The 19658-nt window shown below is 43.0% G+C and overlaps 1 protein-coding gene across 2 annotated transcripts in view; it reads left to right on the top strand.

Moving 5' to 3' along the window:
• Polr1E (RNA polymerase I subunit E) overlaps nt 1-19658 on the top strand; it is a 143491-nt gene that overhangs the window by 16169 nt on the left and 107664 nt on the right. For both annotated transcript variants that reach the window (XM_067128707.1, XM_067128708.1), the window contains exon 2: nt 877-1083. In XM_067128707.1, the coding sequence (XP_066984808.1) occupies nt 877-1083 (207 nt within the window). The remainder of the gene's footprint in view (nt 1-876; nt 1084-19658) is intronic.

Here is a 19658-nt window from a genome sequence, read left to right as displayed (position 1 = left end):
CGGACCAGGAAGGCAACGCCCCAGGTTGGGCGAACCTACCAGTCACTTCAGAGATTTGCCCAGACTCCTCCCACCAATGGGTAAATCTCCTATTTAAAGAATGAGGGTTTGTATTTGTGTAGGAAAATACCAAATTTTAAAAGTAATTTGTATTTTTCCTAATATACAAACCCGAAGTTCTTTACAATTACGTCCTACCTCAGCCACCCATCACTCTGGTACCAGTTCTCATTGCAAGCTAAATCCTACGTAAAGAACTTCAGGTTTGTATGTTAGGGGAAATACAAATTAATTAAAAATTTGCAATTTTTTTGATAAATTTTTTAGGGGGAAGGTACAAAATTTTCTTGTATTTCGTAATTTTTTCTTATTATTCCACACACATTAAAGTTACTTTTGGAGAATTTTTATGTCATTGTATAGAAAAATCATTTAGCTGCAAAATGAAATAAAATTGAGTGATCTACCTTGAAAATTGTCGGAGTTACGCGTCTTTGAATGAGTTAAGAACATTTAACGCTTGCTGCTTAAGTCACTGCCACTTCCCACAGACGTAATTGTTCATAATGGTCGTGTGTGAAAGGTTTATTGTTTTTTGGAATTTGTCTGAAATTAGCTGATGATATGGATATAAAAGGATCAATTTTATGGACCCAAGCAAAGCATTTATAATGACAGGAACAGGTGAGAGACAAGGTTATTAAGTCTTCTGATGGAGGGTCTCCATCACTTAGAGTGAGGAAATCTTCCGTGGGATAAATATTGGCATCCAGTTAAAGTAGACTGAAGCTGAAAATTTTCCATAGTACGTAATGGTTTATTGTTTGCCAATGGTCTTGATTGCATATACTGTACATTTATTTTTATTTTTTACAGCAACGTTTTCCAATGGGAAGCCTAGAAAGAGTGGAAATCTAAAAGGAATTTTACACCAGAATAATACTGCAAATTTCCGCTACCAGAGCCAGAGACTGTTTACCGTTGAAACTCCTTGGCTAAATTATATTGGGAAGAATTACAATGACAACGACTCTTCTCCCAACCATGATTTAGTCTTCTTGGGTGTTCTTAACAAAGCCACAGGTATTTTTTTATGACATAAAAGTATTTTGTAATGTAACATAATACATAAGAACCAGCATCATTGTGTCCATTTAAAGTGTTAACAATGCTATGAGTTCATTAAGTTAACTGATTCTAGACATTGTGTAAGACTGTGTCTTCATCATTATTATATTTATATGTAAGCTTTGATCTCACTGGGTGAGACATAATGGGATCTCTCCAGTGTCTTTAATATTGTTTGCTTTCTGCCAAAATTTTTTCTGGTTCAGATCTTTATCTTTCCCCCATTTCTATGATTATCTAAGCAGTTTTACAATCTTTGTCCTACTCCTAATACTATACTAGCAGTATGACTAATGGCCTCTCTTCTCTTAGTATCACATGTCTTTGCCATCACAGTCTTTTAGATCACCATCTCATAGCTTCTGTTGGCCATATCTCTCACTTACTCATTTGCAATATGATCTCTATGCACCAGCAGTGCACCCCCTGTGTTTTATAGTCGTTCAGTTTCAAAAATGTATCATTGTAAATGCCCATGTCTGCTGTGTAAGGAAGTGTAGTTCTCAAACATCACAGATTTTTTGCTTTATTTACAAGGAGTCTCTTATTTACTGGTAGGAGTCCAGTACAGTTGTCCTTTGATTATCCAGGTTCTCCTTTTCTGGAAATTGACATCTGGATAAATCGTGTCCACTGCTAAAGGTAAGTTATATCTCCACACTCATAGGCGGGTCAGCATTCGAGCAAAAGATGATCGTATGGCTGACCTAGGTGACTGTTTAGTGCTTTGCCAGGTGTGTTTCAAATGTTTTAGCTCTTGTCAGAATTCTCCTTGCTGCCATTGTGTATAGACTCTCTTTGGTATTTCATGGTTTTGGTTGTTTGCTCTTTTCTTGGTGTAGTGTACATTTATTTTTCTTAGGATTTCTTCTACTGGAATCAAGGCTTAGACTGTCAGGTTCTGTAGGAGTGATAACTGTGTTAGGAGGATGCTGAATTTTGAGGTAGGCAGACACTGGTTGTACCAGCTGCAAGGGTATGAGGTGTGGTCTTAGTATGTGAGGAATGCATGATTTTTGAAGGACCTTATGTTTAAGTTCATTAGATATAGGAAGAGAAGGGAAGCAGATAGTAGATTGTAAAAGCAGATAGATCAGGTCATAAACCTAGGAATAGCCGCGCCTCCTTAAAAGGTTATACTCCCTGCAAATGAAGGGGTGGGCATAACCAATATACTTAATGCTAACTGAGGGAGGGTCTGAGGCTCTTTATGGCTCCCAGACTAAAAATAGGGTTTTCATTTTCCTTTGGGTTCAAACCCTCTTTTTTTAGTCAAAGGGAGCCATTGAATGAGCCTCATGCAGGTGTACCAGAGAACATTTTAAAGAGGCTTTTGTATATTTATAAAGTCGTCAAACATCATTTGACAAGGAGGATGGACTTTTAGCCACTATCCCTAACCAAAAAAGCTTTTCTGGATTGGGGTCCCGTGTCAGCCGGTGAAATAATCCATTCAGCACTTATTTCTAGGTAATTCCGTTGCTAGATACCAGAGAAAAGCTAAATGTAAAGCTGGGGTTACTACCCCCAGAGCGAGCTCCAAGAAATGGAGTCGTATATGGTAAAGGGTGAGATTGTCACAATCACGGGACCCTGCCCTATAAAGATTCCCAATGTCAAAAGTCCCAACGAGAGAGGTGCTGATACAAGCCCATGCACTACTCGCGGACTGTACACAAGGCAACACTAGCCTCATTCCATTTTAGCACGTTTTTTCGTTCACACGTAATTTCGTTGTGATCCTTATTTTGTGCTCTATTTTGGCATTTTTATGGCATCCTCGCAAGGTTCTTCTTCAACAACTTGAGTACCAGTGTTTTATTGTTTTTTAGGCGATTGAGGCTCCTTATTTTCCTTTAGTTTAATAATTAAAGGGATTTATAACGCCCGTCTCGATCTCCTCTCACGGTGTCTCTTGACCTCTCTTGGTCTTGGGTCGGCATGTTTGTTTTGTGTTATTTATTAGTATCCCTTTTTATTTGGGATATTTTACCAATTAATGATTCCTAACTTTAGTGGGTTTGATTAATTTTATGTTTGTTCTGTACCCCTTTACTATGAGAAGTGCTGTTTAGCGTGTAGACTATGAGCTACCCCCTCGGGCCCATTCGCTTTTTATCATGGCTTCATTATTATGGAGATGATGTTTAACGTTTAGGCTACGAGCTACCCCCTCGGGCCCATTTGCTTTTTATCATGGCTTCAATACGAGAGTGATGTTTAGCGTTTAGGCTACGAGCTACCCCCTCGGGCCCATTCGCTTTTTATCGTGGCTTCATTACGAGAAGTGCTGTTGAGCGTTTAGGCTACGAGCTACCCCCTCGAGCCCATTCGCTTATTATCATGGCCTCATTATGCCTTAATTTTTGTCCTCACTTCTCTTAGCCTTTGGGGATCTTATTTTCATTGGTACTGTTACGGTTTTTACTTTGTTTTTACTTTGTTTTTATAATTTTGTTTATTTTGTGAATTTTGTGTTCCCTTCCTGGTCAAGTGCTGTCTTGCTGTTTAGGCTACGTGGTTCCCCCTCGGGCCTATTCGCTTCTTATTTTGGCTTTATTTTGCCTTGTTTTAGACTCACTTCTCTAAGCTTATGGGAACATGATTTTCATTGGTACATTTAAGTTTTGACCTTGTGCTCGGATGCTTTTGAATTTTGTTAATTTTGGGGTACTTTCATTTAACTGGAGGTCGGCCATTTCCCTTCACGTTCATGTCGTGTTGGGCCTGCCTATCCTCCTACATGTACCTTATAGAAAATTTTTGTTTTATTATGCATTATTTGAGTTATTGGTTAGCCTTTACCCCTCTCCTAGGCTTCCTTCCTTTGCATCGCCTCAGTTAGGTTAGCCTAGGGGTTGGCTATAACACTTTTTTCCTTCGGGAAAAATCGTTTAAGGAGGGACGATCTCGATCTGTACGTATGAGTTTCATGTCTGTGATCTCGTTCTGTACATATGTGTTTTATGTCTGGTGCTTCCCTTTGTTTGGTTTTGGCTTGGATTATTGCCTACGTCCACCCTCTCCCTGTTTCGGCTTTTCACTTAGGCTAATGTTCCTAATAAGTTAAGCTGGAATAGCGAGGGTTTACCTGCGTAGCCTATCCTAGTTCAATCCTTCTTTGGGTTGCTTACCAATGGTGACCGGGAGTGCTCTCCCCACTCCTGTTCACACTTCTTTTACCGACTATATATATATTATTTTGTGGTATTGAGAATCCCCTTCTCTCCCTTTTATCCTTTGCTCTCTCTCTCCCCTTGGTTTGTTTTCAAGGTTTGTTAACTTTCCAAGGCTTGAGAGCAATTTATCCTTATTTTATGCTGTAGCCTACATCCCCTCCTCTGCATTGATTGGTTGTCCCTCGGTGTGTCTGACCTCATCGGTTGGCACTCCACCTGGACCTGGAGGTGACCGGGAGTGCTCTCCCCACTCCTGTTCACACTCCTTTTACCTTTCTTTGCTCTCCTGGCCGTAGAGGTTTTGCCCTTCCTCTCCTTTCTCTCGCTCTTGTCGTGCAACACAGCTCACATAGCGAGGGGATCTATGAGAATCTCTGGGTGCCCGGGGAGTGCTGTCCCACCCCTGGTCGCTACTTTGGGTTACCAACCTCCTGGCCTATCCTTCCCCCTTCCTTTTACGTCGACTGTTTCCCTTCGTGGTGCTTCCTACATGTTCGCACCTCACTGTTGGGATCTCATACGAGGCCAGTTAGCGTTTTCCACCTAACTGTCTTCTGTTTTATTTACTTTCGGCGTTCCCCCTCCATTTTGCTACTACCTGTTCGGTGTTTCGTTATCTTGTTGGGCGCTCTCCTTGCTTACTGCTCCGGCGATTTTAGTGTTTAGCGGTCGGCGTTTATTCCCCACCGCTATCACGCCGTTCAGGATATCCTCCTCCGGGGGTTTTCCTCTCTTGGCTCTGAGTGCGCCCACTTCCGAACAGTTCATAACCTTCCCACTTTGTTTGTTTTCGTCACATATTGTTCAAACATGATCGCTTCGGAATGTTCCGTTGACTCTGTTTTTATGTCTATGAGTTTTGTCCTGTTAGCCCGGTTTTCTCTCCGGTTTTCTCGGGGTTTTCCTGGTCTGACTAGGCTAAGTCGCTGCTCGGTACTCTGCTCCGGCATCCGTTCCAGCATGCCCATTTCTCATACGTTTTCAGCTGGTTTTGTCGAGTGCAGGAATGCTCGCTATTATCCTGCAACAAGCCAGCGATCCACGAGTCTATAGTTCCTATTCGGTGCGCAGTCTGTTTTGGAGAATTTATAGTTTGGCACGGAAGGTTATGAAGTACGCTATGCTCTCCTGAGCAGACTTCTTGATGAACCCGTAGGTTTTATATATACCTGTCGGTTTCGTCTCCGCCAAACTCCGCCTCATGTGACTTATTCTTGGCTCGGAAGGTTGTAAAAGCACGCTATGCTCTCTCCGAGCAGGCTACTTGATGAATCCGTAGGTTTTATTTACACCAGTCGGTTTTATCTCCGCCAAACGCCGCCTCATTTGGCTTATTATTAGTCGTTTGGCACCCGGCAGATTGCGTTGATGCGCTATGCTCTCCCAAGCAGGCTACCTGATGAATCCGTAGGTTTCATATACACCTGTCGATTTTACCTCCATCAAGCTCCGCCTCATGTGGCTTATTAATAGTCGCTCTTTCGGCGATAAATCGGTAGGTTTCACATATACGCCTATCGATTTCCCTCCGCCAAACTCCGTGTCCGGGCGAGATTCTCGATAAATCGGTAGGTTTCATATAAACCTATCGGTTCTCCGCCTCATGTGGCTTATTAATAGTCGCTCTTTCGGTGTTTGGGCTCTCTCCGGGCGAGATTCTCGGTGGATCGGTAGGTTTCATATACGCCTATCGATTTCCTCCGCCAAACTCCGTCTCCGGGTGAGATTCTCGATAAATCGGTAGGTTTCATATACACCTATCGGTTTTTCCTTCGCCAAACTCCGTCTCATATGACTTATTAATAGTTGCTCCTCCAGTGTTTGGGGTCCTAATTTTTCCCCCTCCTGGAGGCCAGCCGCAAGTCTTGTAACTCTTCGCTTCAAGTTAACTGTTTACGGAGAGTTTTCTGAAGACGTTGCGGCCTTCTGTCTCGTTCTCGAACCTGTGAACATCGTCCCGGAGCGATAAGTAGGTGCGAGAATAATTGAGGCAAACCTTTTCCGCTTAGCTCGGAATTAAGTGATGCAAACTTTTCCTTTAGGGGATTCGTTAGCTTCTCATCCCTTTTCGACGGTTCCTGGTCTACCGTCCCTAAGGTGAAATCAGTTAAAAAAGAACCTTTTTTAAACCAAGAAGACCCGCTCGGGGCCCCCTCGAGGACGTCTCGGATCTCTAATCTGGTGCCATCTACGAGTTTGGCCTCGTCTTCTGGAAAGGACACGGCCCAAGCAAAGCAAGGTGGTTACCCCCTCCTTCCTTTGTTGAAGACTCTTTTTACGGGTCTCCTTATAAGGAGCTCGATTTGAGGTCATTGTCAACCTATCAAACTATCTATCTACCTCATGGTCCGTGCCTTCCCTTTCCCAGGAGCTTAAATCCCAAGAGATTAATCTCAAGACTCATTGTCAATGGATCACCTGTTAAATCCTGCTCTGTTCCGGAATTCTATCGTTCCGGACACCTCCACCTCTTTTCCCCTCCAGTCTGGGGAACCTTGGCGCCTACCCTTTATGCTTCCCAGCATGAGGCACCCTCCTATCGGGGGTGTGGGCACCACGGAGGTTGGTGGAAGGGCATTTCTTCCCTTCCGGCCTGGTATCCCCTTATCCGGGTTTTGCCAGACTGTCAGAAGGAGCATGGCATCTGTCTGGCAGGATCCTAAGTGAGCCCTCATCTTCGCTAGGGGCTGGGCACATCGTCTCCGTTGAGAACTCTAATGGAGTGGCAGGCGGAGAATTCCAAGTTCACGCCAGCTCTGAGGTCTTACCGTGCTCTCTTTGAGAGCCCTGCTTCCTACCCTTGTGCTCGAATGTAGCCCCTCTTATCAACAGGCTTGTTTGAAAATAAACCGCTGAGGCATTTCCGGGAGACAGATATCACAGATACGTTCACAATGAATCTTCTAACCCCGGACTACGTTTTCTAATTTATTCAGCGTACAGCTCCCTAAGCTTCGGAGTCAAATTCGGAAGCTGAAACAGGGTGTAAGTCAGGCTTGCCCGTTCCGCCTTGAGCCGAAAAATCTTATGAACAGTTTCACCTGGAGAATTAATCTTTTCCCCAGGTGGGCGTTGTTACGGTCCGTCCGGGATATTTTTTGGCCCAATGAAATACATGGAACTTAGTCGGTCACGTTCCGGCAGTTCCATATCAACACTTTGGAGGGCTGTGGCAGTCTTCCTGTTCTTGGGAAACTTCTTCCCCCCAAGAGGTTTCATTTTAGGCTGGTTCTGAACAAAACAGCAGTAGTGCGCTGCGTAAACAAGTGGTTTTGGACTCGAGTTGCTTCATTCAGGTTATGGTTCATTCTTCTCCATAACCAACAGACACAAGTGCCTCTGTCTACCACCCTTCTCGTAGGGGTCCAAAGGTCACTGCTTTTTCCCTATCCAGGGCCTCCCCTGGTGTCGGAATAGTCCTTAGACGGAGCGTCATTCAGGTAGTCTTGTGACCTTTTCCTGGACCTGGAAGTAGGTCTGTTTGCAACCCAATTCAGCCACAAACTATCAAGCTGTCACGTCTGGTATAAACTCAGCCTCGTCAGCCCCTCAAGCTCTGATGCCCTGGCTTTGTGGTCTTTGTGAATCTTACAGTTTAGGAGGAAACTGATATTGGCCCTGTTATTACTGTTTTCCTAAAATCAGTTAAGGGATCCTACTCTACTGCAGTATGGTTCTGCAGTTAAGTAACTAGCACTCTTCACATAGTTTTGAAGCTACAGTAATGATGCGGCCGCATTGGCCTCGAGGAAAGTGTTTTGTTGGAACCAGACTCACAGGCTCTTAACTTTCATCCCTAAGGTCTGTGTTCGTCTAAGACCAGTACTCCGTCCACATTCGGTTTCCTGGTCTTTGAGTAATGTATCGGAGTTAGCCGGTAACCAACAATCATCTTGTTCTTACCTTTCCTTGTTGGGGAAGCCCAAAATTTTTAATCAGCTTAGCTTCTAGTGTTAGTTTTCCTGTACTGTCTGCCCTGTCTAGCGGAACCAATCATTTTGGTTTCCCCTCATCAGGGTAGTGTTGGCTAATTCCTCACCCTAACTTTCTATCTACAGTTGAAGGTCCTCATTTTCGGTGGTCACCTTGGAAAGAACTCCCTTTTACAAGGTCTGTTTCTATGCCCAGTTTTCTCCTTACAGGCTTTTTAGACAGGACCTCGCAATTTTGTCAGATCCTCTCTTTTTAAAAAAAGGGGGGTGGGTACTGTTGTCATCGTGTCTGCTATTAGGCAGAAAGTATTTTCTTAATACAAGCCTATTCAGGTTCAATCCTAAGCTCATGATCTTAGACGGTGACCACTTACATTATTTTCATTACATGAATTTAGAGGACCTTACTAATGTTCAAGGTAGAATTCTCCTAGTTTTCAACGTCTCTGTTTTAAGTCTTTATTAGCATAAGAATGATGTTTATTTCTCTGTTATTATTTCACCGGCTGACACGGGACCCCGATCCAGAAAAAGGATTTTGACAAAGGAAAAATCTATTTCTGGGGAGGGGCCCGTGTCACCTGGTGACCCACCCCTGTTTTTCATTCTCTCCCTCCCATGATAAACATCATTCTAGTGGGGTGGGTGCTAACATGGAATGCGGCTAATGTTGCCTTGTGTACAGTCCGTGAGTAGTGCATGGGCTTGTATCGGCACCTCTCTCGTTGGGACTTTTGACATTGGGAATCTGTATAGGGCAGGGTCCCGTGATTGTGGCAATCTCACCCTTTACCATATACGACTCCATTTCTTGGAGCTCGCTCTGGGGTAGTAACCCCAGCTTTACATTTAGCTTTCTCTGGTATCTAGCAACGGAATTACCTAGAAATAAGTGCTGAATGGATTATTTCACCGGGTGACACGGGCCCCTCCCCAGAAATAGATTTTTCCTTTGTCAAAATCCTTTTTTCGCTTCCCTTGGGTTCAAACCGAAATCTAAAATCCTTTCCCTTTACAGCTGTAACAGCCCACCCTTTAAGCTGTCTCCGAAGAGACTGTGTATTGGTGAAGAGCAAAAGAAATAGACTATACAGTAATAGGAAAAAATAACCTACCGGTTTTTAAAACACTCACTCACTTTAAAGGAAGATTTCCTTTTGCCAGCCAATTCACCTTCCGGGCGTCCTTATCTCTTGCCTACGACTTTGCCGAGGGATATGCATGCAGTCTGGACACCTCGTATTTGTTTAACATAGTGTTTGACAAACACTCCATGCCCAGACCACCCCGTGTACTTGGATACGTCCTCCATACTAAAGTTACCGAAAAAGGCAAGTGAGGCTGCGTACTTACGGAGGTCATGTGACTTTGGGCCTGATCCTGGGCATAGATCTACAATTAACTTAAAAATACTGGTTCTGAGGCTTTCTAGGCAAAGTGGGGTGCTTTCGTTTGGTACCAAAAAGAGGGGCCCTTGCAGTGATATGGTTGGTGCGATCAAGGTACTTTTTCACTGTGGCCACTGGACACAGCTTCGGATTAGAGGGCAAAGAAGGGATAACTATGGGTTTCCGTCTATGAAACGGATTCTCATTTTTAGCTAAAAATTCTCCGAATGAAAAGGTTACTTTATTCTTTCCGAAAGAACAAAACTGATCTCCTCTTTTTAGCGCATGGATCTCTGCTGATCTGGCTCCCATCGCCAGGCCCACTAAAAACAACGTTTTTTCTAACAAAAATTCCATATTATTGTCTGAACGTCTGTTCAGAGCAGCTAGGACTGTATCTAGATCCCATGATAATTCACATGGTTGTTCACTCGGCCTGCGGAGAGCCATTGATTTCATCATCATTTCAAACACTTCTGAATGCATCTCTACTCCGAATCCATTTACCTTAAAAGGAACCGCAAGGGCTGCCTTGTGATTTTTAATAGTGGAGGGAGCCAACTTTTTTATGTCAAATAAAAACACAAAGAACTCCCCCACAAAGTTATTATCAGTGGTAGTTGGTTTACGGTCCCTAACAAATGAGACAAATTTGTTCCACACTGACTGATACTGTTTGGCGGATTTCCCCTTAATATTAGTGATTAAGAATTCCCTGACTTCAGGTGACCATTCCATGAAGCACAGGGATCTGAGAAAGTCCACACGTGAAGGCTTTTTGTCAGAAAGGAGGAGGCGTAGACAGTTATCCCTTGAACCTGCTGGGAAAGAATAGGAAGATGTAGTGGCTTGTGATGAAAAGTCTGCTTCCGTAGGGTTGGAAACCAAGGGCTTTTCGGCCACATTGGAGCAATCACTACTCCCCTCCCCTTGAACTCCTTGAGGACTTGTACTACTTTCATTAATAAATTCGTTGGGGAAACGGATAAATGTTCCCCAGCAGGTTCCAGTCCAGCGAAAGAACGTCTCTGGTCACTGCTCGAAGGTCGTGATAGGGAGTGACAAAATTCGGTAATTTGTGATTGTCGCATGTTGCGAACAGATCTACCTGAAGATATGGGTGATCTTGGAGGATCCCGCTGCATGACCCGCTGTCCAATTCCCCACTCCCCTTCCTGGGCTTTGAATCTGGAGAGGGAGTCCGCTAGGACATTCTGAGCTCCCAAGGTGGGATGCTGACAGAGTCCATTTCTTCACCTGAGCTAATCTCATGATCCCCAGCACTATATGATTCAATGGCTTTGACCTTGATCCCCCATGCTTCAAGCATTGTACCACCAGCTTGTTGTCTATGAACAACTGAATGTGAGATCCCCTCTTGGGTTTCAGTCCCTTGAGTGACAGGAGCACTGCCATCATTTCTTTGATATTGATATGCAAGATTTGAGGGCTCCCGACCACTTCCAGGACACTTTGTTTTGATCTGAGTGTCCCCCCCATCCGTCCTTCGCCGAAGCATCCGTATGAATGGTCACTGAGACTGGTTTCGGGACTAGCCGGACAGAAGATTTCAGGGCCTGATTCGATGCCCACGGTTTGAGCATTGTCTTGCACCTCCTTTTCATCGGGACCTTGTGGTCTGAATGATTTGTTTGCCTTTAAAATGAGAATCCTGTTCAAATCCTTCAAAGTCGTTTTCAAGACTGGATCTACTATTGATGCAAATAGGAGTTTGCCCTGCAGCACTTCTAGGTTCCTTCTGGAAAAACTCTTGGCTTTTCTGAACCTCTTTACCTGATCTATTATTGACCTCCTGGAGGTCTCTGGTAGGGCTAGCTTTCCGCTTTCTAGACACCCTTCTATCGATTCCGCCCAGATCAACCAATCGTCCAGATATGCCATGACGTTCACCCCCTGTAGTCTTAGTTGTTCTAAGATCACTTTGGTCAATTTCGTGAACACTCTGGGGGCTACATTGAGGCCGAATGGCATCTCTTTGAATCTGTGCGACTGGCGACCTTGACAGAATCCTAGATACTGGCAAAAATGAGGTTGGATTGGAATGTGCCAATATGCGTCTTTCAAGTCGATAGGAGAGGTGTAGCTGTCATTTGGCAAGGTATGTCTTATCTGATCTATCGTCAGCATTTTGAATTTGGGACAGTTTATTGCTTTGTTGAGGACAGAGAGGTCCAGAATGACTCATTTCCTGAGAGTCCCTCTTTGGAACACTGAAAAGCCTCCCCTGGAACCTGATAAAGTGGCATTTCTCTATTGTGTCCTTTATTAGCATTTTGTTCACAAATAGGATCGACTCTTTTGTGCTGCGCTGATAAAAGTATTTGTTGCAGAAGGGGCCCTTCCAATCCCAGCGCAGACCTTTTGATACCACTTGATAGGCCCAAGGGGACACTTTCCAGGCTTCCTGGAACCTCTTCAGTCTGCCCCCAACCTGAAATGTCTCATTGGTTGAATTGAGACCTTCGCTGTAATTTTTCAAATTTTTCGGTGCAGTTTATTTTAGAATTGAGAGGTTTTCTTTTGTTGGAGCATTGTCCACGGTGTCTAGGTTGACTATTATATGTTTGCTTGCTTATTTGGCAAGTTATTTTTGTCCATTTGAAAGTTTTCATTGTTTATTAGGCCCTTTGATTAGGAGGGTGATTGGAAGTGTATAATTGCTTTTGCATTGAAAGGTTTTGTATTGCTATTTTCTAAATTCTTTTCAATATGTCTGATCTTAAAACATTAATTTTTAAACGCAAGGTTATCAGGAAGAAGGTTACGGATATTTATAATCGTGTAGAGTCTTTTTCGACTTTCAGTGCTGGGCAGAAAATTTCTGAAAGAAGTGTACTACTAAGTCATAAAAGGCTACTTACTGAACTGAATGATGAGATTTTTTCCATTAAAAACTTGGATGGGGAGTTCAGTGAGGATGCTAGGGAGTCTGAGATTGCAACCTGTATTGAATATTTTGATAGGATAGAATATTGCATTCCTCGCCTAGAGGTGGTATCTACACCTGGAACTATTGAAGTTGCTAAAAGTCTTCTTAAACAACCCACAGCTCCATTACCAAAGTTCAGTAGTACGGATGGGGAAGATTTCATTAGGTTTATTTCGGAGTTTGAAAGTACTACCCAATCCTTTAGTTACCCAGACAGAGATTTGTTGCTTCTCTTGAGACAGCAGGTAGAGGGAAGGGCTAAAGTTTTGTTAAATTCTTTGGAAGCTGACAAACAGACATACAAGGGCGCCAAAGACTTGCTCAAACTAGCCTTTGCCTCGGATGTAGTTCGTAAGACTTCTACTATAAAGACATTGACGGGTTTAATTTTGGGGAATCTGATGACCCTTTTAAGTTTATTTCCATCTTAAGGACAGATGTTGAATCTGTGAAGACTCTTAAAATGACTCTGATGATTTTATTCAATACTTCATATGGAATGGCCTTAATGACAAGTTTAAGAGGGAATTGATTCAGATTACTACAAAGACTTATCCTTCTGTTCAGGAGATAATGGAAATTTCTTTATAGTGCAGCAGATAATTGCATATTTCATAAGAATCGTTCAGATAGTGAAACAAGCATGAAATTTTGCACAAGTGCTCTTTAAAGTTCCCTCTATCAGAAAAGGGCGCTGGCCACGCAAAAAATTTAATATGGCGGCCAAATTCCAAGATGGCGGCCAGTATCGACAGATTTTGGCTAATTTGCTTCTAGCAATATGGTAAAGCTCTTCCATACTATTTCTTGTGAATATTATGTTTCTGTAGCTTCCCAGTACAGTTTACCTTTAAATATGGGGGCTATATGGCTGCCAAGAAAAGGTAGAAACAATAATTATAATGAGAAATAATGCCCGTTCAACAATTATCGTTTTAAGCATGGATCTTGGTTTCTGTGGTTTTAGATCCTAATGAGGCCATCTCTTTCGAATAACTCATCAATTTTGAAGGAAAATTAATAAATGTAAAAGAGTGTATGTCTGCACACAACCAGGGCACACTGGTGACATCACTGCTGTGTAACTCAGCATGGGGTTCAGTGCCAGCTAATCCAGCTTTTACTAATCCTGTAGTCTTAGACTAGTAGTTGTAGTATAGTTTAGTTTAGTGTCCCAAATGCTTTCTAACAGCCCCAGACCAGCTATAGTTAGATAGCCGCACCTGAATAGACAGGATGTGCCAGCGGGGAGAGCCGAGCCAAGGGTATGGGGGCTGTACATGATGGTTCATGTACTTACCCGGATGGTGTACAGATCACGGGACTTAAATGGCACTGGATGAATGATCGGGCTAGGTGTAGGGAGACCGAACCTAGTTGAATCCCATACAGGAATGTGTGCTTTGTTTAAGGTGGTAAAGGATAACCCCTCGGCCTTAATCAAAAGTGAAATCATGGCAGAATGTGATGCCAATCCAATATTGAGCAGTAGAAAAACAAACTGGAGTTTGTGTTGTCTTTGTCAGAAGGACAAAAGAGGTGAGCACTTGACATCACCTCCAAGTCATCATGTCCTAGACCATGATGGGTACACAATGCTGGCAAGGAACATTCCCATGTTCAGTGAAATTAATGAAATGCCACTGATAATGGATCCAGCAAGGCTGGATGAAGGTGATGGCATAGAGGCCACTCTCAGGAAAAAATGCAGCAAAATACCATGTGAACTGTCGCTTGTTGTTTAACAACACTAAACTGGACCGTGCAAGAAAGCGACAATCCAATGACCAGACCAGCAACACTGAGACTAGTCGTGCAAAACTGCGCTTGAACCAGTCATGACAATGAAGTTTGCATTTTCTGTGAGAAAGTGGCACCTGCATCTGATCTCAGACAGGCTAGTACTAAGGGCCTTGACTTGAAATTGCGTGAATGTGCAGAGATACTTAGTGATGGCAAGCTCCTTGCTAAGTTGACTGGTGGGGATGTCATTGCACAGGAGTTTAAGTATCACCATGCCTGTCTTTGTGCCCTCTACAACAGAAAAGGTCCTACCTGAGGAGCCTTGAGAAAGACCAAGGTAGCACTGAGTCAGAATCAGATGTGTATCCACTAGTTCTGTCAGAACTGATGACATACATTGTTGAAAACAACCTTTGTTCAGATGATCCAGTCACATTTCGGCTGGCAGATATTTGCCACCTCTACCAACAACGTCTGGAACAATTAGGTGTAGAGTCACCAAGTGTAAATTCCACGAGACTCAAAGACAAACTTCTGGCAGAAATTCCAGAACTTGAGGCTCATAAATCTGGCAGAGATGTATTACTTGCCTTTCAAAAGGATGTGGGAAAAGCACTTGCTCAATCATCTGATCTTTCAGAGGCAGTTATCATTGCTAAAGCAGCAAATATTCTCAGAAAGTCTATACTTGATCATCAGTCACGGTTTGATGGCACATTTTCTGAGGCTTGTGTACGAAATTCTGTGCCTCCTCTCCTGCTCCAGTTTGTAGGGATGGTTGAGCATGGGGCTGACATCAAGTCACAGTTACGATTTGGAGCATCAAAGTCAGACCAGGCCATTGCACAGCTCATGCAGTTCAACTGCTACTCCCGATACAAAGAGGGAGCAACAACTCATAGACACTCCAAAGACTCTTTGGCAAACAATGCAGTCTCCTTCTATGAGCCGATAAAGAAGAACAGAACTGACTTCTTCAGGCAAGAAGCTGCTCCTGTAGAACAGTCAAAGCAGAAACTTCTGAAGGAGGATTGCCAGCTTTTCTCAAAGCTATTTATATCCTGTCAGAGCCGTGAATGTGATCTGCAGGAATTCTTCCAGCACGAGAATCAAACATTCCCAGCTTCCCTTAGTGAGGGTGGTAGGCTGTACACATGTCAGAAGTCTCAGCTGACCTCGGTCCTGGAGAGTCATGTTACACTAGAAGACAAAGAACCAAAGACTGATGTCCTCATTGTAGATGGATCAGCTTTGGTCCATGCCTTGCCACCAAAGAAAGGAAAGACCTTTGAGGGCTATGCACTTTGCGACTTCTTGCCTGTGATACAATCCTATAGCAGCAAGTACACATCATCACATCTTGTATTTGATGTATACAATACATCCAACCTCAAAGCTGAGACCAGGCTCCAACGTGGTCAAGGAGGAAGGCGCAAGGTGACAGACAAGAACACAGTTCCATCCAACTGGCGCAATTTCCTAAGACACGATGCCAACAAGACAGAGTTGTTCCAGTTCCTGGCAGACAAAGTTGCCCAGATGTCTGCCACAAATGTTGTCATTGCCACGAAAGGGTCTGCTGTCCTCAGCACTCATGAGGCTAGTCTTCAGGGACTGGAAAAGTGCTCTCATGAGGAAGCTGACACCCGCATCTTTCTCCATGCCAAATATGCCACAGAACATGGAGCCAAGACCATCACGGTTAAAGCAAATGACACAGATGTTCTTGTCGTTGCAGTCAGTGCTTTCTCCACTCTCCACAATCTAGGGCTAGAGAAGCTATGGGTGGCATTTGGCCAAGGCCAGAGCCTGCGCTGGATTGCTGTGCATGACCTGTGCAACTCTGGGCCAGGAGAAGGTGAATGGCATGCTCTTCTTCCATGCGTTCACAGGCTGTGATACAGTGTCAGCCTTCGAGCAAGGGCAAGAAGACCGCCTGGCAGACATGGAACATCTTTCCAGAGGCCTCCACTGTGTTCTCCAAACTGAGTCACTACCCTCTCAGAGTGGAAGAGAGTGACCTGAAGGTCCTGAGAGGTTTGTCATACTTATGTATGAAAGATCCAGCACTGCTGGAACTGTGGATGAGGCTAGACTTGATATGTTTGCCAGAAAACAAAGGGCATATGAGGCCATTCCACCAACCAGGAGCTCTCCTCCAACACACCAAGCGTGCTGCGTACCAGGCTGGTTGTGTGTGGGGCAGGCCACCCAGTGTCAGCCACAGCCAGAGAACCCTGCTGAGTGGGGATGGCAAAAGTCTGGTGAAGCATGACAAGTCCTCTGGACAACCAACTCGCCCTTAGCCAAGAGTTGCCAACAGCTTACCAAATGTGGATGCAAAGCAGGCTGTCGGGAAAGGTGCAAGTGCTACAAGCTGGGTCTTCCCTGCACAGCTCTGTGCACTTGCAAATGTGAAGTCTAGATAAATATTGCCCTCTCTTCAGTAGATAATCTAGCTTGAGCATCCAACGTGTCATGCTATGCCTACCTTCTTATCCTCGAATTTTTCAAAGGTGTAGGTTGAGAGACCTATACATAGATTGGTTGGGCGTTTAGTCCGTATTTCTCTTCTTTTCTTTTTTATGGTTACAGTCTTAGACACAATGTTGTATGTGACCATACCATTACTATTTCAGTTGAAAATAGCATATTAGTTAAACTGTCTGATCACATGAATATACCATTAAATAAAAACAGTTGGTCTCTATGTCTGCTAGCGCTGTGGATAGAAAAAAAACTTTTTATGGCAACCATTTTGTACGCCATCTTGGTTACAATTCATTTAGTAAGGGTTTTCAATAAAATGTGTGGTATGGAACATTTTTATAACCTAAAAGTCGAGGTTTAAAAAAAAACTAGCATATTCCATCCAATAGATGCTCCCAAACCAGTGAATCTCAACATAGATGGCGGCCATTTTGAAAAATAGCCGCCATCTTGGATTTTCAGGTGGCCAGCGCCCTTTTCTAAGAGAGCGTAGTCTTAGGAATGTTTGTGCCAAATTTCATGCTTGTTTCACTATCTGAACGATTTTTACAGCAATCTGCTGCACTATTATTGCCTGTGAGAGGTATGAAAATTGCTTGAAAAGTGAAGTTCCTTTACATAGTCTTCAATCTAGTGTTAAGCAGAAAACTACCAGTTTAGCTATTAAGACATTGCATGGTGTTAGGAAGTTTTACTGTGCACTTTGTGTAGGTGAAAATAATCATTCTATTTTTAAATGCAAACGTTATGACACTCCAGACTTAAAGATTCAGCGTTTGAAAATGCTAAAAGGATGTTTTCGATGCGGGAATCTTAACCACATGAGTAAGCAATGTAGATTTGAATTTCGTCAAAAGTGTGTGAAATGTTCAGGGCTTCATTTTCACTGTCTGTGCTCAAAGTCTCCTGAAGTTAAGCTTTCGCCAACTGAAGGAAAGCCTAAAAAATGTACTCCAGTACATTTGGGTAAATCTGCTGTTAACAAGGAAGCTGCCATTAAAGAAGTGAATAGTAGTATTGCAGTTCTGCCCAGTATTGTTAATAAGACAGTCCTCCCTTCCTTTTCATTTACAGTCCCTGGGGTGGATGGTATTTTTAGAGGTCTTAAGGATAGCTGTTCTCAGAGTTCCTTTGTTACAGAGAGCTTGCTCAATAAGTGTAATTTGCCTGTTCTTGAACCTAATGTAAAATTAACTGTTAATGGATTTAATGGTTCTAAAGTATATATAAGCAGACTTGTACAGCTTCCTATGAAGTTTGGTGATTATATTTCAAATATTCTTGCACTTGTGGTCCCTAGCATTAATATAAAATTAAGTCTTCAGGGTTAGGCAAGATAGTGGAATCCTTTGAGAATAAGGGATTTGTGTTGGCTGATACGAAACTTTGTAAGGACAGTGATAGTATTGATGATGTCCAGGTTTTATTGGGATCTGATGCACATTACTCTTTAATGGGAAAAGATGTAGCCTTTGGTTATAACCCTCCTTCTGCATACACTGAGTCACAACATGGTATTTTGTTAATGGGAAACCTTGAAAATTTGAGCAAGAATATTCAGTTTTTGGGAGAGCCTAATGTTCAGTAATGGAAGGTTGGAAGCAATTAATTCACCTAGTTCAAGTAGGACTGATTTTTCCTGTTGCTCCCAAATTTCTACCTTTTCTTTCTTATGTAAAATATTAATTGATCCGCTTTTGGATGATGAAGTGTGTGATCTACATTATAAGGAACTTGAGGTAGGAAATGACATAGCTGTTTTGAATGACAAAGGTCAGATTGTAGAATCTAAATTGCTTAAGGCTACTGATGAAGTGCTTGAACACGAATGTCGCCGCTTTTTGAATCTGGATGCTAACAGTACTGAAAGTAATATGTCAGAGACTAATGAGAAGTGGGTTAACTTTGCATTGAGTAACTTCTCAAGAGAAAGGATGGAAGGCTTTTAGTTCCTCTCTTGTGGAATAGCAAAATTGCACATTTGTTGTCCACTAACGAAAATCTCTCAAGGTTGATACTAAAGGCAAATCTTAAGAAATTATGGAAAAAGGAGGGGCATTTGCAGTTAGTTGATCAGGTAATTAGGGATCAGTTAAAAGATGGAATAATTGAGAAGATTTCTGATCTAGATGTTTTTAAGGCAGAGCATCCAAATTACTCATTTCTCCCACACATGGCTATTTTTAGGCCAGAGAAAGAAACCACAAAGTGCCGTGTTGTGTTTTTGTCAAATCTCAAAGAAACTGCTAAAGGTAAGTGTGGTTTCTCTCACAATCAGTGCATAGATCCAGGACCTAACCTTAACCAGAAGCTGTCTTCAGCCTTCTTACATTTAAGGTTATGATACAGAGTCGGTAGCCCAATAACAGAAGGGTCGTTGAAACTAGAGAGGAACTGGGGTACTCAAGATTTTTTTTTTTTTTTCATAATGAATTTTATTAAAATACTAAAAATGACTTTTGCATTTTATTTTAACCTCCATGTTTCACCACCTTAAAATTGAATTGTTACTGAAATTTTCTGTATATCTACCACCACCTCGTCTTCCCCTGTTACCTTTCTTCCCTTGAAAGGATCCGCCTCATCCACGACCGCCTCGAGCTCCTGGAACTGCCTAAATTGGGATTGTTGAGATGGCAGTGCACTGCTGCCCTTCAAGGATGGCTGAGAGTGCGGCATAAGAAATTGTTTCTGGGAAGAGGGACCTTGTCCTGGGTCTCGCACAGGAAGAGCTGGTGCTTTAAAAGCCTTCTTATATTGTTGCTGCTTCCTGCGTTTTACCCCCTTGGGTCTGCTTCGGGTCATATCCTAGTAACTCCTCAAATTTGATACCTCGGTGAGTAGCAAT

Source organism: Macrobrachium rosenbergii, chromosome 27 (genome assembly GCF_040412425.1).
Source record: "Macrobrachium rosenbergii isolate ZJJX-2024 chromosome 27, ASM4041242v1, whole genome shotgun sequence".
NCBI lineage: Eukaryota > Metazoa > Arthropoda > Malacostraca > Decapoda > Palaemonidae > Macrobrachium > Macrobrachium rosenbergii.
The sequence above is the reverse complement of the archived record's forward strand: the minus strand, read 5'-3'. Positions and strand labels throughout refer to the sequence as shown.